The sequence below is a fragment of the Sycon ciliatum genome, chromosome 11 (assembly GCF_964019385.1).
Source record: "Sycon ciliatum chromosome 11, ocSycCili1.1, whole genome shotgun sequence".
In the NCBI taxonomy this organism is placed as follows: Eukaryota; Metazoa; Porifera; class Calcarea; order Leucosolenida; family Sycettidae; genus Sycon; species Sycon ciliatum.
The window spans coordinates 3434173-3460533 of NC_088653.1; the positions used below are offsets into that span (position 1 = coordinate 3434173).

The following is a 26361-nucleotide window of genomic DNA, read 5'->3' on the forward strand; positions in this document are numbered from 1 at the left end:
CGAACTGCCCTGAAAACGCCCGCAACATGGTCTCAAGAAGTGCTGGCGGAATGTTGTGTCCTCAGACTTTACTGTCATCGGTTTGTCTAAAGCGGACTGCTATGACACAGCGCAGGAGAGATCCGCCTAGTTTCAGGGTTGTCGACTGAGGGTCGGGAAAGAAGCCCCAGACATCCCGTGCCCCGGCTACTGCTGTGGCAGAGTGTTCCGTTATCCTGGTGACCTCAAGCGGCATGCGCCATTCTGCAGATGTCGGGTTTAGAGCCTCAGCTTCAGGAAACTATCGCTATCATTGAACCGGCAATGGGCGTTCAAGGTTCAAGGTTCAAGAAGTGTGTGTGGGTGGGGAGGAGGGTAAGGGACCATCGGAAAAGTTCGCAGAAGCCCCCGAAACGAAGACCGTTAGTTTTCCTCCCTCCCCCCTCAAACGAAACGACACTCACAATATGGGCTTCATTATTTCACTTGCATGCTCACACATAATAATTATTATAATATACTACACAGCAGGGGTTCATAAACCCTCTGAACCCCTGCTAGTACTAGTACTAGCAAGAGCCCATAAACCACGCGTTTTATGGACTCTTGGTACTAGACTACACACAGTGTAGAGGCAGCCAGTTACGCGACACGCGCAGTTGCATGAATGGACTACGCGTCCTGACAAGCGATCTACGCCGGCTGTGATGTCATGCTAATCTATATCAGCTCCTACATGTCGTCAATACTTTTTTGAATTGAAGCCCGGTTTGCGATTTTCGACACCGACTCCCTCCCCCCCCCCCCAAATGTATGCTCTTCGTTTCAGGGGCTTCTGCGAACTTTTGCGATGGTCCCTAAGTGCAGTGGATTGCGGATGGAGTGCTCCATGGTTGGTCAATTCACATCTAAAGCATTCTAAACTAATAGTTAATAATGGCGTGTCATCAAGTACATTGAAAATCAACATACTTTTGGGAATCTAACTTTTGTCCAGCGTCACTTTTCAACGAGAACGTACTTCAAGTAGCAAAGTTGGCCGAATGAAGCCTAGAGGAAGAGAGTCATCCTTTCTACTTCACTATCACGACACTGACATAGATACGAAACTAAAGAAATCCATATGAAAACTGTACGCCAACCGCCGCGTTGACTTTGGTCTGACACGTTTCTATTACCATCAAAATATACCAGGAGGAAAAACAGAGAGGTTCCAGGCTGTCCAAGAGAGTGCTCCATAGAGAGAGGCGGAGCTAGTTCAAACAATAAGAGGACGAAAGGTGTTTTAACTCTGAGTTTCACGCACCAAGCGATCATCAGAAAACAGTAATGAATACGTCTGGATCAGTACTGGCAAGAGTTCATAACACCCCAGGGTGTGCAACTGGCATTCACACAGCGCTCGGAGAAATTCCTACGTCCTCAACATCGGCACAATCAGCAGCATGCGACGGTACGTTGGTCTCCCTCCATTATCGGCGAACCAAGGATTCACCGAAGGTGTCCGTTCAGCCGCTCACCGTGTCAGAGCTTCAGGAAGCGGAGCATTGTTGGATTCGCTATGCGCAGAGGGAAGCCTTCTCCGAGTCCTGAGGCCTTGTACATATTTCTGGCCCTGATACTCGCTCTTCCTGGATGGTGGTGGTTTTGCACCCCTTGAACTAGTGCACTGTTACTACTACTGTTGTTGCTAGCGCCTGCAATTACATGTCTGCACGCACCTAGTGCACATGTACATTCTGTTTGTTGCTTGTACCTGTGCCATATTTAGAGTTGTCGCGTATTGCGTTATTTCTACTTCCTCCGTATACAAAAACTTCGTGACTTTTTTTTGAAGGCTGCGCATAGCTCTGGAATTGGTCCGTTTGACTTGAAATAACACTCGTGGCATTGTCTAACCTGTTTACAAGCTATATACAAAGAAAAAAGCAACTCAGACGAATGAGATTGAGTTTATTCAGAGTCTTCGTCGCTCCTGTCATTGTCACCTGACGACGCTGACTCCGCATCGCCAAAAGTCGCTGCTTCGCTCGCATTTCGTTCAGATTCTTTTCAGCTGCAATGATGATCCGACGCGGGACTTTGGCCAGCGTACTCTTCATTCCCAGAGCTGTGTACGAATCGGTGTCGACTATATTCAGTCGTTCCAACCCGCGACCTCCATTATGCCGTGAAACGAGTCGCTTAAGCACATCCACACGCTTCGCATTTTCTCGGCAGGAGAATCCTCCCAGCATTCTACAACGGCTTCGACGAAGTCCCTGCGATTCCCCTCCTAGGCCACAACGGAGACGTCTGACTGTAGCGGAGAGAGGCGAAAAAAGCCAGGTCGTCGACATTCCGATCCGGAGTCTGCGCTGGTTGCACGACGACTGAAATGTTTCATCTTTCCGTGCGAGCGGAACCGATTTATGTTCTCACGCTGCGTATGGGGTCGCGCACCGAAAGTACGAGCCTGGCCAGTTTCAGGGCAGCGAGTGCCGCGTGAGTCGTGACTCCGTGCTCCAGGCCGGCGCGAGCTCCACTTCGTCACGGTGTCAGTTTCGAGCAAGTAAGTGTTAGTTTTTTGATATTTGACTCGTGAGTCCCATGTCGGCAACGTCCTCACACGCATGGCTTCCGTGGAGAATCTGTTCGAGATCAACCAAACCTACCTCAACATGAATGTGCGTTGTCGATGACAGCCTTTGGCGCGGTTCGTTGAGCAGGTTTTTGCTCAAAAACACCGTTGAAAAAAAGTCACGAAGTTTTTGTATACGGAGGAAGTATACCTGGGTTTTTTTTGGTGATGTTTTGTCCTTTTGTTCTCTCTCTCGTCATAGTGCATGCAGGTGTGATTTGTTATCAGTTTGCAGCGCTCCTCGTATAGTAACCCATCCTAACCGGTGTGCCCACTTCATTCCTGATGATGGTTATTTCATGACCGAAACGTTGAAATATAATATTTTTCTGGTGAAAAGCAGTTATTTGAGTGTGAGCCAGTGTTGCTCACAACCAATTTTTTAATAATAATAATAATAATAATACCAGGAACATGTGCGGCGATTAAACTCGTCTTCGGCAGAGACCAATCCTGTTGGGCTGCATAGGTACCTGTACCGACCCGAAGGTGTCATGAACTTGGTCAACGGACATGAGGCACTTGCCAATAGCCGTGGCGGGCGTCTAGCTTTGTGAAATACCTTGCGTTGGCAATGCTGGATACAGCGTCACGAGGGCATGGCGCGGGGTGAGCAAGGCGTTCGACTTGGTCCTTGAGCTTTTTGAAATCAACGTTGAACCTCTTCTCGTTTGTCCCCTTCTTGTCCACGATGACAGCTGGGTGAAACCACACACTGGGTTCAGTGACCTACTCAATGATGGCATCACGGACCATGTCATCCAGCTGGGATTTCACTTGGTCACAATACGCATGGGGATCTGGTGGGCATGATAAGCAGTGACAGTTTTAGCATCAGCTCGCCCTCTAATTTCCATAGGTCCACCAAGAAAGAGTCAAAGACGTCAGCGAATTCAGCTAGGATTCCGGCTCTCATCGTCTCTTCGTCGGTGGCTTTGGACACAACCTTGTCCGCAGGTGCATCGGAAGCGACCTGTGTTACTACCTGTTGGACTGCTGCGTTGTGCTTTGGCCAGTCGGATGGCAAGAATTCCAGAGCGTGCAGGGATGAATAGGAGGGCATCATTCAAACCATCATCGACATGAATGGTGGACGTGTGCTGGTTCGGTCCACAACTGAAAGTCGCCGAAATCATGCCAACAGGGGTGAGACTGGTGCCATTTGAGCTACGAACATTGTCGATGTTGTCAAGCAGGTTCTCGACAAATCCGCCCAACTGGTCAAGGTGTTGAGTGCCGATGGGATCAATGTCGCTACCAGTATCGGGAGCCAACTTAGAGCAACGGGTTCTGGCTCGGTCACAAGCTGGGTAGCAATAAAAAACTGTTGCGTCGTCCAACAGAGATGCTCGGTTCAGTCAACTTGTCCGATTTCTTGGCAGGTTTGCGGCACATTGCCTGGAAGTGGGCCATTCCATTAAAGTTGAGGCACACTTTGCTGATGGCTGGACACGGCAATTTGGTGTGCGCTGTGCGCTCTGCGTCTGCAGTTAGGGCACTAAGCACAATCCACATCTAGCGTCTCATTTGAAGATTGCTAACTGCACACGACAAATACCAGTAGTCTTGTGCAGCTAGCAATCTTCAGATGTGACGTTAGATGTCCGTGATGATTTGTTGGCTTTCACTTGGCGTCTACTTTCCATCTATCTTTGTCATCACCTCAGTACTCTTTGTGACGTGTAAACTAGCGCAACCTATGCCTGTGTACCTCTCCTTCTCATTGTGATCGGTTCAGCACTTGTGCTAGTTGTGTCTGGTAGGGTTCAGAACACCTGCTTTCTGCACTTTTCCTTTTGTGTTGATATGTCACATATATGAGTTAGTTGAGTGTTTAAACCTTGCACCGGTATCTTCTCTATAAAATAGCATTATTCAGTTAAACCCCTTCATTCAACAACTGCTTCTCCTCTGATGAGTTCCCCGTTATATCTCTAAAGAACGAAACAAGACTTGTCAGGAGTACTACTACTTGCTTTCGTGGAGTGTGGCTGGTGAACTGTTCGTGCTGTGATCTGCAAGTAATGCAGTGGCAGTAATGCAGTGGCAGTAATGCAGTGGCAGTAATGCAGTGGCAGTAATACAGTGGCAGCAATGCAGTGGCAGCAATGCAGTGGCAGCAATGCAGTGGCAGTAATGCAGTGGCAGTAATGCAGTGGCAGTAATGCAGTGGCAGTAATGCAGTGGCAGTAATGCAGTGGCAGTAATGCAGAGGCAGTAATGCAGTGGCAGCAATGCAGTGGCAGTAATGCAGTGGCAGTAATGCAGTGGCAGTAATGCAGTGGCAGTAATGCATCACAGGCCACAAAAGTTTAATTGTGTGGAAGGAAAAATACAGATATTATCTAATGTAGGTAGCAAGAGACCTGATGGTGTCAGCAATGAAGAGTGCAATACACTGAAGGTGAGCCCGACTTCACTCTAGCTCTGTCCCCTGACAGCAGCTGGGCTGAGGAGTCAGATGGAGGAACCCCACCCCCTCCCCACAGCAGCTTGACCCCACCACGTCTCTGGCACACTCTGATCCTGCTAGTGACGAAGACAGAGCAATGACCCTACTGGCTGACTGCGCTAAGAGCAACAGCAAAGCAGGCACCAACAGCAAACGGCAGCGAAGCTCAACCTCTACCTCAGCTGAAACCGAATTCACCGAAGTCCGTGGAAGGAAGAAGAAGGGAAAGGGTCCAGCGGGCACCAAGCAGAACACTTGGCGTTTTTAAATCTTAGAAACACGTTCAGGACTTCTTTGTTTTTAAGACCTTTAGCTCTAGGTTTACATTTGGGTATTTTTTAGCTGTTCGTTTCTTTCTTGCTGTTTCTTCCATGGTCGCTCCATTTCGCCTCTTGTGCACAAATGCGTTTGGGTTAAGTAACAACTTCCAGCACGCAATCCTACAGCATAACCCTGACGTCGCAGTGGTAACGGAAACAAAGTTCACAACAGAGAAGGTCCAAGTGTCGGACCCGATATTCCTGGGCTATAGCCCTCCATTCAGGCTTGACCGCACAGCACACGGTGGTGGAGTCGCAATCTGGGTGCGATCTACTCTCCCAGCCTTGATCATCTATGAACTGCCCCCTCCCCCTCCAGCATGAAGTCTTGTGGTTTTCCATCCAGCTCAGCGCCAGGCACAAGATTGTCCTGGGAGGTGTCTACTGGCTGGGTTCTTGCGCGACCGGTGACCTCTCACTTATCCATCATCTCGACGACACCCTTCCTTTGGCCCGTCAACACGGCGCTAGTCTCATTCCTGCTTGGGACTTTTAGGTTCACAACCGTGCTTGACTAAACAGCTCTAAGACCACACCGGTGGGCGAAGCATTTGAGGACACTTGTGCCGCGCACCTTCTTACGCAGCATGTTCAGACTCCTAATCGTGGCAACAATACCCTTGACCTCGTGATGTCTACCTTCAACTCCCCAGTATTGACAACCGCCACACCCCCTCTTGGGCGGTCTAACCATGTAATCGTTCTGTCCGACTTCGTAGGCATATTACCTTGCCACGAACATGCAGCAAAGCGAACTGTCTGGCGGTACAAGAGCGCAGACTGACATCCCCTCCGAGCTTTCCTTCGCAGCTCTCCATGGCACGACATCATAACTGATGACCCGGACACCTCCTGTGAGCGGGTAACCACCATGGACAGAGGCGCAATAGCTAGGTTTGTCTCATCTAAGGAACTTACCACGAGGCCGAGTGATCCAAAATGGTGGACACCGGAATGTACAGCTGCCATGAGGGAAAAGAAAAAACGTTGGCGTTCCTGGAGAAAACACCCGAACGATCTTTCATTCAAACAAGCTTCCCTCCGCTCCGTTACCACAGCCGTCAGCATCCTAAGGCAATCCCAGGAAGCTAAAGAGGCCAGTATCCGTCACAGCCTGTCCACGGGCTCACTCGAGGACAAAGAATGGTGGACCAAGGTAAAGTATACTAGTGGGGACGGACATAACACGGACATTCCTCTCATTGTTGATGCGGGCGGACAAGAGTTGGCAACAAGCCATGAGAAATCGGAGGCCTTTTTGCTCCAGCCAACCCAAGAACCAGGAACGAGCACAATAATGCCACTAGCCACGCCTATCAACTGTCAGACATGCTCCCTGTCTCAGCTTCATCCGTCGTGAAGTGGCCGTTCTCGTACTGCTGTATTGGCGCATGGAACTCCCTTTCAGACAGGGTGCTGTCGCAGCCCCTACACAAAACATGTTTTCAGTCATTCAAGACAAAGGTCTACCGGCACCTGGGAGACAGCAACTGGTGCTGGGCAACAGATTCCCTGTAATTTTTCGAGCTCGTCGCTTGCCGGACCCGCTAATCCCCGTACTGGCCTTGCTCAGAGTGCTCAGCTGTGTTTTGAATACATGAAAAAACTTGTTATGATTCTTTTCTTTTCTCTGTTTTTTTCTTTTACCAGACATGGGCCATCCCCTGGACTATGAAAATGGGTGCCTTATTATTTTTTTCTGTTTTAACTTATTTTCTTTCCACTTCTTTGTGCGAGTTTCGTATCAGATCTATTGAAAAAGTTCATAAGTTTTGGGTGATGGAATTGACATGTACATGGTACATCAGTCCAAACACTGATACTTTACAATCTCTTTTCATCTTGTATTTATTTTTCTAAACACCTTCTGGTACTTTTACCCATTCTTCTTCCCGATAGCTAGATCTAGCTTTGCTTTACATTTCTGTTTCTTTTTCCTGGTGCGTGTTTGTGGCATTGAAGCCGAGACCTTTGGTCGGTGGAGCCCCTGGTACCTCACCATCACTGCTGCCCAGTGCAGCCCCTGCTCAGTAGCTGTTTGTTTTTGTCCGCATAATTATTTATTTTACGAGTTTGGTCTGTGAACAATAGAAAGAAAAAAACCCAAAGCAATACCAAGAGTGCATGAAAACAAGAGTGTGCAGCTCGGATGGGTTGATGTCACGGCGGAATTCCGCGATTACATCATTTTAGTGATGTAGTGCGTACAAGTAGGATTCAAGCAGCTCAGTTGTACGCACTACGCCACATCCCGCCGGCACGTGCCTGAAGTCTGCGCCAAATATGATGTAATCACGGAATTCTGCAGTGACAGACGCCCATATTAGAAAATGCCCCAAGCTGCACACTGTGGTTGTCATGTACTCTGGGTAATACATAGTGGTTTGTGTAGGAGAAATCTACAGTTTGGTTTTAGCTGATCACAGCCCATGCATTAGCTAACTGTGCTTGGAAGGAAAGTAGTTTGCACTTACTATAACATAATGGCAGTGAGCTCAATGTTCCATCACCCTTGCACGTAGCTGATGAATTCCCCAACAGAAAGTATGTATGCTGACATGTAAACTGAACAGTAGCGCCATATTGAACGAGTGAAACATTACTCATACCAAATCGTATGATTGGTACACTGCAGTTGAGAACTGGAAATAAGGTCAACAGAGAAGAACCCGAACAAGAAAAGAAATTATCACTATTCCAATCTTGGTCTTAGAACATTTTCGACATGTCTGGCGAGGATCATCTCCAAACATGAAACACTCTGCACTTCAATGAAAACATTCACAATTTGCGTGAGACTGGGCTGGAGGCCCGAGCTTTCCGCATCCGTAAGAGCACCACTACCCTCCATAGGTAAGGTGGGTAAGGGCAACAGAGAAGGAAAGTAATACGCACCAATAAAAACTGGTGGGTAAAAAACCGTCTCGACTGTTTTTTAGGCAGTGACGGGGAAAGTAAAAGGAGAAAAGAAAAAGAAAAAAGGGAAGCAGATGCCACTGTGTGCCAATGCATGGGTTTGAGCAAAAACGGTGAAGGCTAAAAAGCCATTCAAAGCGGGAGCAAAACAGTGGCCAGTCACGCCAAGCCTTCTCACGTCGCCTCAGCCAGATAACGTAGCTGGAATTTAGTTGATTCCAGTGGATTTGCCTAAACAATGTGTGATACTAGTGGTCCCGAATTCAAAAGAAAGAATTGAAATGCACTTATATTATAGTTTAGTACAGTGCGTATCGGTTATAGTGTGGTCGTGTAAAAGAATAACTATACTGCCTACAAGAATGAACTCTCATATTTTCATAATCATAACATGGGTTTCATGTGTATATTTATTCTTACAAGCAATGTTATCGTGTAATAGAATATATCAGTCCTAAGAATGGACTTTGTGTAGCAAAACATGCCAGATTAGTACAAAGTGTATCGCCTGTAGTAATAACATCTGCCCGATACAGTTTTGAACCGACTAGAATTGCATCATAATGTTACAACTACAAGTGCATCTGTTGTGGTCATGTAACTCATGCCATGGTTCTCAGCCACACGGTGAACCTATGCCTATGCCAGGCTCTCTCTCTCTCTCTCTATCTCTCTCTCTCTCTCTCTCTCTCTCTCTCTCTCTCTCTCTCTCTCTATCTATCTCTCTCTCTCTCTCTCTCTCTCTATATATATATCTATCTATCTCTCTCTCTCTCTCTCTCTCTCTCTCTCTCTCTCTCTCTCTCTCTATCTCTCTCTCTCTGCTATTGGCGCGCCTGGTTGTGATGAAGCCGAGACCCAAGGTCGGCAGAGCATCCCAGACCACGCCATCACTCCCCTTATTCATGGCTCACACATGACGGGTTTACGTGGCTCTAGTAAAAAATAGAAATAAAAAATACATATAAATAAAGGCTGTGGCCCAGTATGGGACTACTTTGGAAGTACAATCATGAACATGTATGAGCAACCGCCAACAAAGCACTACTATGTTGCATCAAAAGTCCATAACCCCTCTTGGTTGCAGCCAAGAATCCATGTGGGGGTTATGGACTCTTGGTTGCTTGTATCAACGACTATCATGTGCAATGATCGATCTTCCTGGCTATGCACACACTACTGGCATGCATCATGATACGTCACACTATATTCATCGTGTGTAAGAAATATCGGTAATAAGAATAGAAAGTCGTTTTTCAAACACCCACGCTATAACCCATACCTACTGTACAAGCCTGCCAAATTGAAACAAATGAAAAGCGATTTCCTGTTTGTAAAAGTAGGTTTTTCTCTTATTTCCTGACAAAAATGCGAGCGTTTGGGCGTGGCTTGCACACTAGCGAAATTTTGGGAGTAACAGTTTGCCCTCCTGATGCTTGAAAATTTGAACAAAAATCAGACAGAAAGTGGTTTTTGACCGCCGATGGTTTTCGCGACATAGGCCCGAACTACTGGTTCTGCTGCACGGTACTTACCATCATATCGACAAGAGATATCATCAGCCATTGGTTTAGACTCCATTTGACCATTTTGTCGAGGAAGGCAGGCTAAAAATATGAGCAAAGAATAGAAGTAGGTCATTGATCCAATGGAATTATATGCTACGAGTTATGACTAACAGTTCACCAAGACTATTAATTTTGTATTTTGTATTTTATGTAAAAGAGAAAAGAACATATGGATACGAGTTTAGAGTAACTCTCCATCACTGTAACATGATACTATATACAGTCAGAAAGTGCAATAACTAGGCACAAAACTGACAGAGTACTGAGACATTCGACGTCAGCCATGCTGCGACCCACAGTTAATTGGGAACTCGTGGCCTGGCACGAGGAAAACATGGATGCAGTGAATGGGATTTTTGGATGCAGTGAATGGGATGCTTGTGAGCTCATTTACTCACCTCCCACCGCTTTAAGAGCTGCATCTGCGCCTTGATGCTTGAAGGGTGGTGGCGTTCTTACGGGTGCGGCAAACTTGACCTCTATATAGAAAAACCGAGTCTCACGCGAACCATGGATTTTGTTTTGTTTTTTGTTTGTTTGATCTTCTTGGACTGGAAGACAGTGAAAGGTGAAAATGTTGGAGATGTCCTGGAGATATATGTATAAGGTTAAATAGAGTAACAAGAGCTGATGTCTGTCTGCGAAAGTGCAACGACACAAAGGGCGTTTAACTGGGATTTCATTTCGCATCTATCTTCATTGACTTTTTTTACGTAGCAATTACTTCCTGTTATTACTGTAAAATATTTAAACGCTCCAGCTCAGCTTTGGTTATGGCATAGGTCCAGGCCGAGGTGGCGTGTTCCAGGGCGGGTCGGACAAAACCTTTATAGAAGTAGAAAAGCTGTGGGGGCAAGATGCCGTCCCATGAAGCATAGCAGATTAACACGACGTTGGAAGGTTTTCAGGATGGTCTGAAGGTGGATGGTGTTGGACTGGTCGGGTGGTAAATACGCTCCAAGATGCTTCGCAGCTTCAATGGTGGTGACAGGTTTGGAGGAGAGCCAGTAGTTACGGATCTGAGTCGTTTTGGCTGGTGAGAACTCTCCACCGACGTTGCTGGCCCATAGCTGGCAGGCAGAGATGTCGCTCTCTACACGAGATTGATTTCACTTCAGGGAATTCTTGTTATCATGTACATACAGGAGGGTGACATCGTGAGCAAATAAGCATGGGGTGCAGTAGGTGATTGATGAGTGCAGGGAATTAACAAATAATAAGAGGAGGGTTGGAGCAAGATGCGATCCCTGAGGAACTCCACGGCCGAGCACCTTGGCTTCGGAATACTGTCCTTCCAACCTTACAGACAGCTTCCGCTAATATAAGAAGCTGTGGAGCCAGGCGACTGCTGGCCTATCAGCAATTCCGTCAAATGCATTTAGCAATGCTTGATGATCCACACGATCAAAACGTTTCTTAAAGTCGCGGAAAACACAGTCTGACTTCAGCTTCTTGTCATTGCACTCAGCCATTCGATGTGTCAGCAAGAGTAATTGATCCTCCGTAAATCGGTTTCTGACAAAACTGAATTGGGCGCTGCTGATATAACGAATTTCATGGACGAAATCACGTAGATCATCCGCCAAGATCCGTTCATATAATCGAGGCACGATTTTGAGCAGGGAAATTGGCCTGTAGTTGCTGGGGTCCGATTGCTCTCCCTTGCTCGAGTACAGTGCTGCAACTGTAGCCAGTTTCCTATCCTGTGGGAAACAACCGTCACCTAGGCTCTTGTTGAAGACGTACACCAGTGATTGACAGAGCTGATCAGTATGATGGCGCAGAACAGGGACAGAGCTGATCAGTATGATGGCGCAGAACAGGGACAAGTTCTGGGTGAGTGGTAGCTTTCCCCTACAAACATGACTTGCGCTGATAGGAGTGAAACTGAACTTCTCGGCTAGTGACAAGGGTTCTGTATTCGGAGAACAATGTGGATGTCTGCTGGATGAGGTACACTGTGCTGAGAAGTGGGAACTGAGAATTTCTACCTTTTCCGCAGGGGTTCAGCGTTACATTATTCTTATGAAGATTGGGGATTGGGGTAACGTACATTGTTAATCTGGCAGAGTGTTTTCGCTTTTTTCCACCAGTGCTAAGTGCCCCGACGAGTGTCTTCAAGATCATCAGCCTGTCATCGGTGTTGGTTTTCTCTGGCTTTATGCAGCTCAAGTCGGTAGGAGTTACGGGCTAGTTTGTATGCTAATGGCAAACCGGATCCTGGGGATGCTTCAGAAACTGTCGATATAGTCTATTCTGCCTTGATTTCAGCTTCTGTAGAAGGGCATTGTACTAGGGATTTTTGTTCTTGTGCCCGGTAGCAATGAGCCGCCATACCGTGCACTTGTCGAACAGAGCCATAACATGGTTGTGCCAAACAGTCCAAACGTAGTCGATATGCACATCACCCTGGATTCTTTCAAGTGGAGGATATCTCAGAAGTAGTGTGGTGAACAAGGAGTGGTTAATGCACCGCATATCCCGGATCCAATTGCTTTCCTTACTATTGGTGACTAGCTCACGTGATGTGGGTACATTTAGAGAGATGGACGTGATGACCAGACAGTGATCAGCAACAGGTGAGAGAATCTTAGATGTGGATTGGAGGTCTCGCTGATTGGTTCCTGTCAGGTCAAGGAGTGGATTCGAGGTCGGTGTGGGCCCTGTATCATGTTCAGTATTTACTACACAGAGGTCGTAGGTGGTAAAGAGTGTGAGAAGGGCTCGTCCGGCTGTATCAGTAGGGTCAAGAGTACATAACCCCCCCCCCCTCCCCCCCCAGAGTGTGCAACTCCCACATACCCTGTTGTCCCGACAGAATTTCAAGTTGACGTCATTATTTATGACGCAATGCTCCTTGCAGCAGTGATTTACAACATGTGTACGGGTGTCAACGCATCACACGTTTTTCTTTGCAATAATTTGTACAGGATCGATCGACTTCGGTCAACCACAGGTTCCGGATTCGTCTGATAATCCGTGTACAGTGCGCATTGCATCATCAAAATGACGTCAACTTGAAATTCTGTCGGGACAGCACCCATAGTGGAGTTGCACACTCTGGGGGGTTATGTACTCTTGGTAGGGTCTGAAGGTTTCCAGTGGGAACGACGTGCATTGAAATCTAAAAAAAGGAATTTTTTAAAGACCGGGGGATGTATGCAGGGCGCGATAGTGCGGGTTCGAATCCCAGGTTATGTCTTAAAAAAAGGACTTTTTTAAAGAATTTATAACATCCCTATGCTTTTTTTGTCTAGGTCATCAAGGCAAAAAGCATAGCGTAGGGCCCTGAGCTTCCAAGCTCTCTCGTCACCATTTCGCTCATTTTGCATGATTATGATCACACTTGTACACAGCTATGAAATAGACAGCAGATCGGGCTTGCTCTTGGTTGTGTTCAGTTTAAAAAAGCACCATTGTGCAGAAAATTAATTTTGCCACGTTTTGGTGTGCATATTGTGTATAGTCACCGATCGCAAATTGAGACTTTTTTGGCGTTCCATCTCGGGTGTCGTTATAACCAAGCTTCACTGTAGTAGCTCTTCGGCGATTGTTGCATAAGAAAGCGAAGCTCTTCGGTTTCTTCCCAGATCGCGGTACTCCGTCCAGTTTCCATGCGAAAATGCTACAACCTCGTGTAACCAGTTCGCGGATGACACCGCACTGATTGCCATTGCAGGCAGCTACATTGAGTGTGAGGCTGAGCTACAAAGAAGCGTCGATGCCGCAGCAGAATGGCTAGAGCGCTCGCACCTGCTAGTCAATAAACCGAAAACCGTCATCCTTCCGTTCTACCGTGCAAACCGACCCCACCATGACTACCCGAAATAAAACTCGAGCAAACTCTACTAGAAACAGGAACACAGCATCATCACCTTTGAATATTATTCAAACAGGACCTGCACTGGAAAAAACACTTCGATAGCATTATAGTGATATCACTCAAGTCATTCAACTTGCCATTCCGCCTAAGATCAACTCTGACCACTTCTGCTCTTGGAAGAATCTATACTTCACGCATCCTACCATTTTACTCGTATGCAAGCATCGCTGTAACCCCCATTTCCCACACTACCTTAAACAAGCTAGAGGGAATCCAGCGGAAAGTGGCACGATTATGCCTCCGCCTCCCCCTCTATACCCATAATAACCACTCTGACCTTCTACACCGCATCAAATGGCCCACTATCTCCTCCTGCTATAAAGTTGAACACTTAGCGTTTTCTCACTTCATCCACCATAATTTTGCCCGCCACATATTCTAATGCTCACAACCCCTAATCGTGCCAATGCAGGCTATAGCTCAAATCTCTCCATTATTTCTATGGCCTCTCATCAACGTTACGCGATATTCAATCACCAGCTTTGTTTAAGCAAAATGTATCAACCCTGCACGAGCAACGCTCACCCATACATCTAGTTTGATCACTGCTAGCCATGAAGCTTCCGCATCATACTAATCTCACTATAATTATTATCTCTTATTGGTCACTGGCCATCGTGAGAATAAAAATTTGAAACAACAACAACAGGAAGCAAAGGAAGCCTGGATCCTGCATTGCGACTTAGTGAAGTTTTTTATTTGTTTGGTGTGCGTGGACGCGATGATTCGGGTGATGGTGTTTCCTGATGTTGAGGTTTCTGCTCCGCCAGTTGACGTGCTCCAACTCTGTCACAATCCAATGCCTCAAACGGAATGCAATTATCCTATTCACGGCTGGTAAAGAGTTTTTAAACAACGTTATCAGCTCTTCTATAAGCTTGTACGTGTAAAGAAAGAAGTCTCTCTTCTAAACAGAATGAATGTAGACTTACGTATCTCGCAGACTACGAGAAAATGACGTGACAGGTCCACATGTCCACCAGATGTAGTCAACGCCTTGTTATTCGTGTCAGGTAATCCTCTCCATGCCACTCTGTTTGCAGAGGTCAAGCCAATTGAGCACCCATCGTGGAACGATGCTTCAGAGAGAATTGTGCCATTGTGACTGCTACACAGTGCTCGTGCTGAATTGTAATTGACTGGCGTGCCAGTTATTCTTGTTACAATGTTTGGAGGCCTGCAAACTCTTAAGCCAGTCAGGCCTTCAATAATAAAAAAGAGATCAGGTACAAACACAGACCATGAGAACAAAAACCATGTGTGCAAGGATCCTGCAAAAACCACCTTTCACTTGGCGTCTACTTTCCATCTATCTTTGTCATCACCTCAGTACTCTTTGTGACGTGTAAACTAGCGCAACCAATTTCTGTGTACCTCTCCTTCTCATTGTGATCGGTTTAGCACTTGTGCTAGTTGTGTCTGGTAGGGTTCAGAACACCTGCTTTCTGCACTTTTCCTTTTGTGTTGATATGTCACATATATGAGTTAGGTGAGTGTTTACACCTTGCACCGGTACCTTCTCTATAAAATAGCATTATTCAGTTAAACCCCTTCATTCAACAACTGCTTCTCCTCTGATGAGTTCCCCGTTATATCTCTATGGAATGAAACAAGACTTGTCAGGAGTACTACTACTTGCTTTCGTGGAGTGTGGCTGGTGAACTGTTCGTGCTGTGATTTGCAAGTAATGCAGTGGCAGTAATGCAGTGGCAGTAATGCAGTGGCAGTAATGCAGTGGCAGTAATGCAGTGGCAGCAATGCAGTTGCAGTAATGCAGTGGCAGTAATGCAGTTGGCAGTAATGCAGTGGCAGTAATGCAGTGGTAGTAATGCAGTGGCAGTAATGCAGTGGCAGTAATGCAGTGGCTGTAATGCAGAGGCAGTAATGCAGTGGCAGTAATGCAGTGGCAGTAATGCAGTGGCAGTAATGCAGTGGCAGTAATGCAGTGGCAGTAATGCAGTGGCAGTAATGCAGTGGCAGTAATGCAGTGGCAGTAATGCATCACTGGCCACAAAAGTTTAATTGTGTGGAAGGAAAAATACAGATATTATCTAATGTAGGTAGCAAGAGACCTGATGGTGTCAGCAATGAAGAGTGCAATACACTGAAGGTGAGCCCGACTTCACTCTAGCTCTGTCCCCCGACAGCAGCTGGGCCGAGGAGTCAGATGGAGGAACCCCACCCCCTCCCCACAGCAGCTTGACCCCACCACGTCTCTGGCCCACTCTGATCCTGCTAGTGACGAAGACAGAGCAATGACCCTACTGGCTGACTGTGCTAAGAGCAACAGCAAAGCAGGCACCAACAGAAAACGGCAGCGAAGCTCGACCTCTACCTCAGCTGAAACCGAATTCACCGAAGTTCGTGGAAGAAAGAAGAAGAGAAAGGGTCCAGCGGGCACCAAGCAGAACACTTGGCGTTTTTAAATCTTAGAAACACGTTCAGGACTTCTTTGTTTTTAAGACCTTTAGCTCTAGGTTTACATTTTGGTATTTTTAAGCTTTTCGTTTCTTTCTTGCTGTTTCTTCCATGGTCGCTCCATTTCGCCTCTTGTGCACAAATGCGTTTGGGTTAAGAAACAATTTCCAGCACGCGTTCCTACAGCACAACCCTGACGTCGCAGTGGTAACGGAAACAAAGTTCACAACAGAGAAGGTCCAAGTGTCGGACTCAATATTCCTGGGCTATAGCCCTCCATTCAGGCATGACCGCACAGCACACGGTGGTGGAGTCGCAATCTGGGTGCGATCTACTCTCCCAGCCTTGATCATCTATGAACTGCCCCCCCCCCCCTCCAGCATGAAGTCACATGAGGACACTTGTGCTGCGCACCTTCTTACGCAGCATGTTCAGACTCCTAATCGTGGCAACAATACCCTTGACCTCCTGATGTCTACCTTCAACTCCCCAGTATTGACAACCGCCACACCCCCTCTTGGGCGGTCTAACCAAGTAATCGTTCTATCCGACTTCGTAGGCATATTACCTTGCCACGAACATGCAGCAAAGCGAACTGTCTGGCGGTACAAGAGCGCAGACTGACATCCCCTCCGAGCTTTCCTTCGCAGCTCTCCATGGCACGAAATCATATCTGATGACCCGGACACCTCCTGTGAGCGGGTAACCACCATGGACAGAGGCGCAATAGCCAGGTTTGTCTCATCTAAGGAACTTAGCACGAGGCCGAGTGATCCAAAATGGTGGACACCGGAATGTACAGCTGCCATGAGGGAAAAGGAAAAACGTTGGCGTTCCTGGAGAAAACACCCGAACGATCTTTCATTCAAACAAGCTTTCCTCCGCTCCGTTACCACAGCCGTCAGCATCCTAAGGCAATCCCAGGAAGCTAAAGAGGCCAGTATATGTCACAGCCTGTCCACGGGCTCACTCGAGGACAAAGAATGGTGGACAAAGGTAAAGTATTCTAGTGGGGACGGACGTAACACGGACATTCCTCTCATTGTTGATGCGGGCGGACAAGAGTTGGCAATAAGCCATGAGAAATCGTAGGCCTTTTTGCTCCAGCCAACCCCAGAACCAGGAACGAGCACAATAATGCCACTAGCCACGCCTATCAACTGTCAGACATGCTCTCTGTCTCAGCTCCATCCGTCGTGAAGTGGCCGTTCTCGTACTGCTGTATTGGCGCATGGAACTCCCTTCCCGACAGGGTGCTGTCGCAGCCCCTACACAAAACATGTTTTCAGTCATTCAAGACAAAGGTCTACCGGCACCTGGGAGACAGCAACTGGTACTGGGCAACAGATTCCCTGTAATTTTTCGAGCTCGTCGCTTGCCGGACCCGCTAATCACCGTACTGGCCTTGCTCAGAGTGCTCAGCTGTGTTTTGAATACATGAAAAAACTTGTTATGATTCTTTTCTTTCTGTTTATTCTTTTACCAGACATGGGCCATCCCCTGGACTATGAAAATGGGTGCCTTATTATTTTTTTCTGTTTTAACTTATTTCCTTTCCACTTCTTTGTGCGAGTTTCGTATCAGATCTATTGAAAAAGTTCATAAGTTTTGGGTGATGGAATTGACATGTACATGGTACATCAGTCCAAACACTGATACTTTACAATCTCTTTTCATCTTGTATTTATTTTTCTAAACACCTTCTGGTACTTTTACCCATTCTTCTTCCCGATAGCTAGATCTAGCTTTGCTTTACATTTCTGTTTCTTTTTCCTGGTGCGTGTTTGTGGCATTGAAGCCGAGACCTTTGGTCGGTGGAGCCCCTGGTACCTCACCATCACTGCTGCCCAGTGCAGCCCCTGCTCAGTAGCTGTTTGTTTTTGTCCGCATAATTATTTATTTTACGAGTTTGGTCTGTGAACAATAGAAAGAAAAAAACCCAAAGCAATACCAAGAGGGCATGAAAACAAGAGTGTGCAGCTCGGATGGGTTGATGTCACGGCGGAATTCCGCGATTACATCATTTTAGTGATGTAGTGCGTACAAGTAGGATTCAAGCAGCTCAGTTGTACGCACTACGCCACATCCCGCCGGCACGTGCCTGAAGTCTGCGCCAAATATGATGTAATCACGGAATTCTGCAGTGACAGACGCCCATAATAGAAAATGCCCCAAGCTGCACACTGTGGTTGTCATGTACTCTTGGTAATACATAGTGGTTTGTGTAGGAGAAATCTACAGTTTGGTTTTAGCTGATCACAGCCCACGCATTAGCTAACTGTGCTTGGAAGGAAAGTAGTTTGCACTTACTATAACATATTGGCACTGAGCTCAATGTACCATCACCCTTGCACGTAGCTGATGAATTCCCCAACAGAAAGTATGTTTGCTGACATGTAAACTGAACAGTAGCGCCATATTGAACGAGTGAAACATTACTCATACCAAATTGTACGGTTGGTACACTGCAGTTGAGAACTGGAAATAAGGTCAACAGAGAAGAACCCGAACAAGAAAAGAAATTATCACTATTCCAATCTTGGTCTTAGAACATTTTCGACATGTCTGGCGAGGATCATCTCCAAACATGAAACACTCTGCACTTCAATGAAAACATTCACAATTTGCGTGAGACTGGGCTGGAGGCCCGAGCTTTCCGCATCCGTAAGAGCATCACTATCCTCCATAGGTAAGGTGGGTAAGGGCAACAGAGAAGGAAAGTAATACCCACCAATAAAAACTGGTGGGTAAAAAACCGTCTCGACTGTTTTTTTGGGAAAGAAACGGGGAAAGTAAAAGGAGAAAAGAAAAAGTAAAAAGGGAAGCAGATGCCACTGTGTGCCAATGCATGGGTTTGAGCAAAAACGGTGAAGGCCAAAAAGTAGGGGTGAAAGGGGTGATCCGGGTAACCCGGGTACCCGTCTGTTTAGCTGCTGATCCGTTAGCAAACGAGTACCCGATAGTCGTGTAGGATTGTAGGGTACAGTTGTACAGTTCAGTGCACAATTTTGAGTGTGTTTTTTCTCGTTCAATCCTACTACATAACACGGTATCCATTGTAGCTACGACAATTTCGACTGTTAGCATGTAGCGCAGTGATTGTGCACACTGTGCTTGTCGCGGTGTAGTGTACTTGTGTGACTTCGCATATCCTCCTGGCGTGAAATCCGGAAGGCTACTGTAGCAATTGTTGCCCGAAATTCTCTCTCCTATCAGAATGCCTGTAAAAGACATGTTGCGATTACGATCACAAGCAAATGCAACGTTTTTGGAAAAAGTATGGCGGATACAGAGTACCCGATAACCCGCCCGTTAAGCCAGATACCCGTTTGTTACCTTAAAGGGTAACCGTTTCACCCCTACTAAAAAGCTCTTCAGAGCGGGAGCAAAACAGTGGCCAGTCACGCCAAGCCTTCTCACGTCGCCTCAGCCAGATAACCTTAGCTGGAATTTAGTGGATTCCAGTGGATTTGCCTAAACAATGTGTGATACTAGTGGTCCCGAATTCCAAAGAAAGAATTGAAATGCACTTATATTATAAAGAGTCGGCGTGGAGAAAGCAATTTTATTAGTGCAATTAGGAGTATAATCGATGCAGACATGGCCAGACAGCAACGAGTTCATGGAATTTTTAAGGATTTTTATGTTATTCAAAATCGATTTTCGTGTTCCGCTCTTCAGTGAATAGTATCGGAACTGAGGGTACTGTGTACAAAAATAGAACATTTTATAACAGCATAATTTTTATAAAAGTGTGAGCAACAAAGGAAGTGCTACAGCATTACATAATAGGTGTCAAACATAGTGCTAACGTATATAACTGAGTGCAGCCACAAAGCAAGAGGTGATACAGTGCAACATGACACAACATTTACATCTGATAACCAGCTACGAGAACAACTTTAGCACGACTACATGCTTCTTTTGTTTACAAAGAACAGGATTATGCACACGAATACATACAGCTTCCAGAACCTTCAACTGCTTAACATAACTTACACAGCACAAAACAGAAAAGTGAGAATCATCGTACACACTAAGACAATCTGGACGTGATAACAAGTGACAAAATACACCTGACTTTTTGCTCACGTCGCTCTCTTCCGTCTCATCCCGCTCCTTTCCTTTGACCTCCTCCGCCTCATCTTCATCATCATCGTCCTCATCACCACCATCATCATCATCAGTCACTTCCTCATCATCCGTTTGATGCTCAGTCTCACTGCACTCCTTATCAGCCTCCAACATGGCTCCATCATCTCCACCAGCATCACAAGTCGTTTGACCGCTGCTCCGCGTCACCGTTGCTGGGTTCTCTGCTACTGCACACCCATTTCCACTGTCCATTTTGCGTGGGCCAAGTCCATTCCGTACATAAATTTCAAGTGAATAGTTTGCTGTGCTTCTTCTGGGTCTATGGGTGAGGATATTGGTTTCATACTATTCACTGATGAGCGGAACACGAAAATCGATTTTGAATAACATAAAAATCCTTAAAAATTCCATGAACTCGTTGTTGTCTGGCCATGTCTGCATCGATTATACTCCTAATTGCACTTATATTATAGTTTAGTACAGTGCGTATCGGTTATAGTGTGGTCGTGTAAAAGAATAATCATACTGCCTACAAGAATGAACTCTCCTATTTTCATAATCATAACATGGGTTTCATGTGTATATTAATTCTTGCAAGCAATGCTATCGTGTAATAGAATATATCGGTCCTAAGAATGGACTTTGTGTAGCGAAACATGCCAGATTAGTACAAAGTGTATCGCCTGTAGTAATAACATCTGCCCGATACAGTTTTGAACCGACTAGAATTGCATCATAATGTTACAACTACAAGTGCATCTGTTGTGGTCATGTAACTCATGCCATGGTTCTCAGCCACACGGTGAACCTATGCCTATGCCAGGCTCTCTCTCTCTCTCTCTCTCTCTCTCTCTCTCTCTCTCTCTCTCTCTCTCTCTCTCTCTCTCTCTCTCTCTCTCTCTCTCTCTGCTATTGGCGCGCCTGGTTGTGATGAAGCCGAGACCCAAGGTCGGCAGAGCATCCCAGACCACGCCATCACTCCCCTTATTCATGGCTCACACATGACGGGTTTACGTGGCTCTAGTAAAAAATAGAAATAAAAAATACATATAAATAAAGGCTGTGGCCCAGTATGGGACTACTTTGGAAGTACAATCATGTACATGTATGAGCAACCGCATACAAAGCACTACTATGTTGCATCAAAAGTCCATAACCCCTCTTGGTTGCAGCCAAGAGTCCATATGGGGGTTATGGACTCTTGGTTGCTTGTATCAACGACTATCATGTGCAATGATTGATCGTCCTGGCTATGCACACACTACTGGCATGCATCATGATACGTCACACTATATTCATCGTGTGTAAGAAATATCGGTAATAAGAATAGAAAGTCGTTTTTCAAACACCCACGCTATAACCCATACCTACTGTACAAGCCTGCTAAATTGAAACAAATGAAAAGCGATTTCCTGTTTGTAAAAGTAGGTTTTTCTCTTATTTCCTGACAAAAATGTGAGCGTTTGGGCGTGGCTTGCACACTAGCGAAATTTTGGGAGTAACAGCTTGCCCTCCTGATGCTTGAAAATTTGAACAAAAATCAGACAGAAAGTGGTTTTGGACCGCCGATATTTTTCGCGACATAGGCCCGAACTACCTTAAAATCAGTAGTATTTGCAAAGATCCTAGTGATTATCAAGAATCCAGTCCCTGAATATGTTTGCTTGCCTCTGTGTGCTTCCGCACACTGGTTCTGCTGCACGGTGCTTACCATCATATCGACAAGAGATATCATCAGCCATTGGTTGCGTTCACCTTCCCCTCCTTGAACCTATCATAACGATGAACTTTCCAAGCTTGAGGGTTGTTGGTTTGTGCACTGGAGATGTGTGAGAGGTAGGTGTCAGGTCGTTGAATGTCTCAGTAACATGTCAGTTTTGCGCCCTGTTATCGCTCATCTGACTGCTTATTATCGTGTTACTGTCGTGGATAGTTTTGATGTGATTTTTTTACGAACTTAGAAGTTGCGACTTCGGCGGTAATAGTCATGAAGTTGAATGTTCCAACTAGGGGGATGTCAAGTTCGGCAAGAAGCGTGTGTTCCTAGTTGGAACAATCAACTTCGTGATTTTTTTAATTATAATAATTCATTGGCTCAGTTTCCGAGTTAAATTTGGACTACAAGCTACGCTATAATGTCCACTGAGAAGTTCTAGAGCTGTTAGCCAGTTAGGTGTAGCTCGTCATTAGCGCAGGTCAGTGTCATGCAATGTTATCACATGAGCTGATTGTTTGGTAACTGGTGGAGCTATTGGACATTATAACGTAACTTGTAGTTCCTGGATATCTTAGTTTTGCGTTCGTTCGCCGGCATTACACTTGTGTGACGTTAACCAGACCCGTGAAAATCGATAAACTGTGAAGATTCTCGCCCCAATACGTCTGTGTGAATATGGCGATACGGTGGTCACATGGCACCTTTCGAGGTTCCTGTTACCCTTTGAACAGGTCGTTCGTTCAACCCAGCCGGCCCTCCCCATCGGTGTGAGCGCAATATGGTCCGATAAACGAGAACTTCAATCTATTTTGCTTGTTTTGGAAAAAAGCGAAAAACAAAATTGAGGGGAAATCGATTCTATCAGGGTAAACTGCAAGAATGACAATGGCGGGTGGAAATTGAATGCGAATCTTGTGTCATGTAGAGGCTGGACAATCTTGAGTAACATAACGTTAATGCAACTTTGGAGTTGGTGTTGTGAAACATTTTCTAGGCAGTGTTATGTTTGGAAATTCCACCAGTCAAGGCGCATGGGGACGCATTTGTGCCGTTTGACTCCTGCACAACATATGAAATTCTATTATTTATTTATTTTATTCCACGCGATACATGGCTGGGGTAGGCAGTGACCATTTTGCGTGGTGATTGCAGGGTTTTATAGCCAACCACGCCGCAAAAAGCTAGTGCAGATGATCTTGTCAAGCCTGTCCCTCAGAACTGTCACCATAAGAACAGATCCATTATCTCCCCCTTCCATTGCTGTTATTGCTGCTGTTGCAACTGCAAAACTAATAAAGTGAATGCTGGAAATCAAGTTCCAGAACCCCCTACTATAGTCGGTTATTGCGAACAATAAGAGGGCGAAAAATCTGAGTTTCCCGCACTATAAAGCAATCATCAAAAAACGCGCTAAGTCACGCTTAGTTCCTTACAACACTTTTCCGTCCTCTTATTGTTTGAACTAGTTCTGCATCTCGGTATTGAGCACTCTCTCTCTTTGCTAGCCTGAAAGTCTCTCTTTTAGTCGGTTATTGTTATAACATGGAAACAATATTTGGTAGTGGTGATCACAGTGATCGATCATGATCTATCGTAATCATTATAAAAATGCACAATTCATAACACGACTCCTATCCACAAAATGATCCAGCGCAAGCAAAAAAGGGACGTTATCCCGCGGCACGTGATTTTGAGAAAATCACACTTCAAGTGAATTAGCTGGCTGTCACGTTCAGATCGAACTTGAAATTGTGTGTTTGTGATACGTGATTTCTTTGGAGCAAATTCAACTGTGGATAGGAGAGTCAGTATCCTACAGCTCCGGTAGAATAAAACCCTGTCTAAATCGACCCCCATCCATGTATTGGCGATCAAAAATCGATCAATCGACCGCGCGACCTCCGCTGCACACGCAGCATGCGCGAGTGTAAAAGACAAAGGAACTTGCTTTCAGCGCAGCTGTCTTGCTCCCTTCGCTTTCCCCTCAGTCCTTGGGTTGGCGTAGCTACTCACCATGAGCTTCAGTAAACGTTTCACCGTTAACGAAACGTTGGTCTCTCCTGGCCTGGGAAAAGATGAGGCTGAATTTTTTGGCGAGGGAGAGAATGCCACTGAAAATTCTAACTGCACCCAAACCTTCCCAGGCTACCTAGTATCTCCGAAGCTGAGCAGCATGAAGATTTCACATGAAAATTGTGTGTAATAAATGCCCGTAACTTTGCTATCCGTGAATGGATTTTACTCGGTTTTTTTCATGTGCTTCGTACATCTTGTGGCTGCAAGAATCTGTTGATAACTCAAAATGCACAAAAATATGGATATTTCGCTTGCTGTGGCTCAAAGGCATTGCTACATTGTCGCTCTTGGTCTGATGGTGGTAAAACAAAGTCACAAACACCCTTAAGTCAAGACATCAAGATTTCAGTCAAGATTTTTCAAACATCTGGCGACACTTAGCTGTATACTGGAATACAACAGACTTTATCATATGCACTCACTTTCACAAAAAGGTACCGATGTGAGAGTGCGACTGGGTGTGCATGCCGGCGTTGCATCACCTATGACCTGCAACCCCCATGTGCAGGCGTATCTGACCTTCTGGCCAAAGTGGATGACACTAGCATTTGCAGTTCCATTCAAAATCCCTGGTACAGTGCAGTTGACAGCTGCGTGAAAAAAAAGACACCACAGGAAGAGAGAAATCATGCTGGGCTTAATGTTCCGTTTACATGTCTGAAGCCAGTCACTGCAATCTTATCTTCTTTCTAGTCTATGCATATATTCCTTTTGACAAAATTGTGCCTGCAACGAGATTTGGTGGTTTCTATGCAAATTTATAATTTGATGTTCAGTTCCTCTGTGCTGCGCTGATGAGTCTGCAAAGTACGAAAAAAGTTCTGTCAGCAGATTGAGTACTAGTAATTTGTTGTGTAATAAGAAATGAGGAGGAAGGAGCTACAAGCTAAGCTGCAATGAAGAGTAACACCAGCCGGTACATTACAATCAGCTCATGCGATAACATTGCATGACACTGACCAGTGGTAACATCAAGAATGTGCCAGGGTTTGAAAACCGTTTTATAGGGCAATAGAACAGAGACTAGGGTGATAGTAAAAGTTTTGCTGTAGTTGTACGAGCCTCTTCTTTAGCGTAATAAAGCTAGGAGTGAAACCGCGGGCCCATATTCTTTATCGACTAGATCCAATCCTATCGACTGACTATCGACTGGTGATCGACTGACATTGCCCTCACACATGAAGACAACAGAAGCACAACATGAGCGTATTGTAGGTTTCAACGTCAATCACAACAATACAAAATGTGCAGTTTTGCACCGTTCTGGAACTCGGCTGTGTGTGGTAAAGGGAAATGGATCCATTTGTCAAGTGTACTTCACAGGTAAGGACCTGAAATAGCAGAACAAGCCATAGAGCCACATTTACTTCTGGGCATTTTGGCAACATACGTGCGAGTTGGTATGGGTTTTCCTTCTATCGACTAAAACCTTATCGACAGTCCAGTCGACTTATTGACTCGGTCGCTTCACCCCTGAATAGAGCTTGCCAAAAGATCAGTTGATGAAGTGTAGAGAAGATGCCCTCCTTCACTTACCAGTACACATTTCAACTGTTGTAGTACTATTGCATACCGGCTGGGCATCCAGATATTCATAGCCAATGTCACATGTGACGTTACCATCGCTAGATACATCCACAATATGATCGCCAGATTGACGCGTACAGCCTGAAAACAGGGGATAGAAATAGAAAATGGAGAGAAGAGCAAGTGGAATTGGTGTTTTTCTGGCCCGTAGTGCCGAAGGAAACGTGAAAATGAAGGTGACTCGCGCCTTTTTCCAGACTCGTCATGTTACCTCACAAAAATTACACTGTGTTTGTGACAGGGGAAGTTGAAACTGACCCATACTGATCAGGTCATATGTGTGAGCTGGACCTTTCGAAACTGGAGTGCGCTACAAGCTCGCTAAGCAAATCCGCATGCTCTTTCTCGAATGTAGGATGCACGAGAACCTGCGCAGAAGACGGGTTTAGAAAAAGGCGCAGGCCGCCTTAAGAGCTCGTGGTCCATATTATAATCCCACAGTTTATTTTTGGAGAGGTCAATGTTTTACCCAGTGCTGGCCACTGTTGGGATGCACAAAGGGGAAATCCCCTCATGAACAATATGTAGATATGCCTAGACAATCCCTGCCTGCTGCTCATTTTCTCCGATATCTTTCCTTGCACCTGCAATTAGCAATTTTCGATAGGATTGCGATATTTGTGCTGTTTTCGAGTTTAGAAACATTGAATGAGAACTGATGCACTTTGATGTCTCCTTTGTGTTGCATTGAGGAGCTGAATAGTGGTTGGAGTTCGGTGTGAGTTTGTGT

General features: G+C 45.8%; 1 protein-coding gene across 1 annotated transcript in view; it reads right to left on the reverse strand.

Annotated features, from left to right (window-relative positions):
* Window positions 1–26361, reverse strand: part of LOC135827701 (sushi, von Willebrand factor type A, EGF and pentraxin domain-containing protein 1-like) — a 51039-nt gene that overhangs the window by 22898 nt on the left and 1780 nt on the right. Inside the window, exons 2-7 of the mRNA XM_065340154.1 lie at window positions 25581–25712; window positions 24467–24634; window positions 18467–18634; window positions 14671–14940; window positions 9823–9894; window positions 7846–8013 (exon numbers count right to left, since the gene is read on the reverse strand). Of these exons, the coding sequence (XP_065196226.1) occupies window positions 7846–8013; window positions 9823–9894; window positions 14671–14940; window positions 18467–18634; window positions 24467–24634; window positions 25581–25712 (978 nt within the window). The remainder of the gene's footprint in view (window positions 1–7845; window positions 8014–9822; window positions 9895–14670; window positions 14941–18466; window positions 18635–24466; window positions 24635–25580; window positions 25713–26361) is intronic.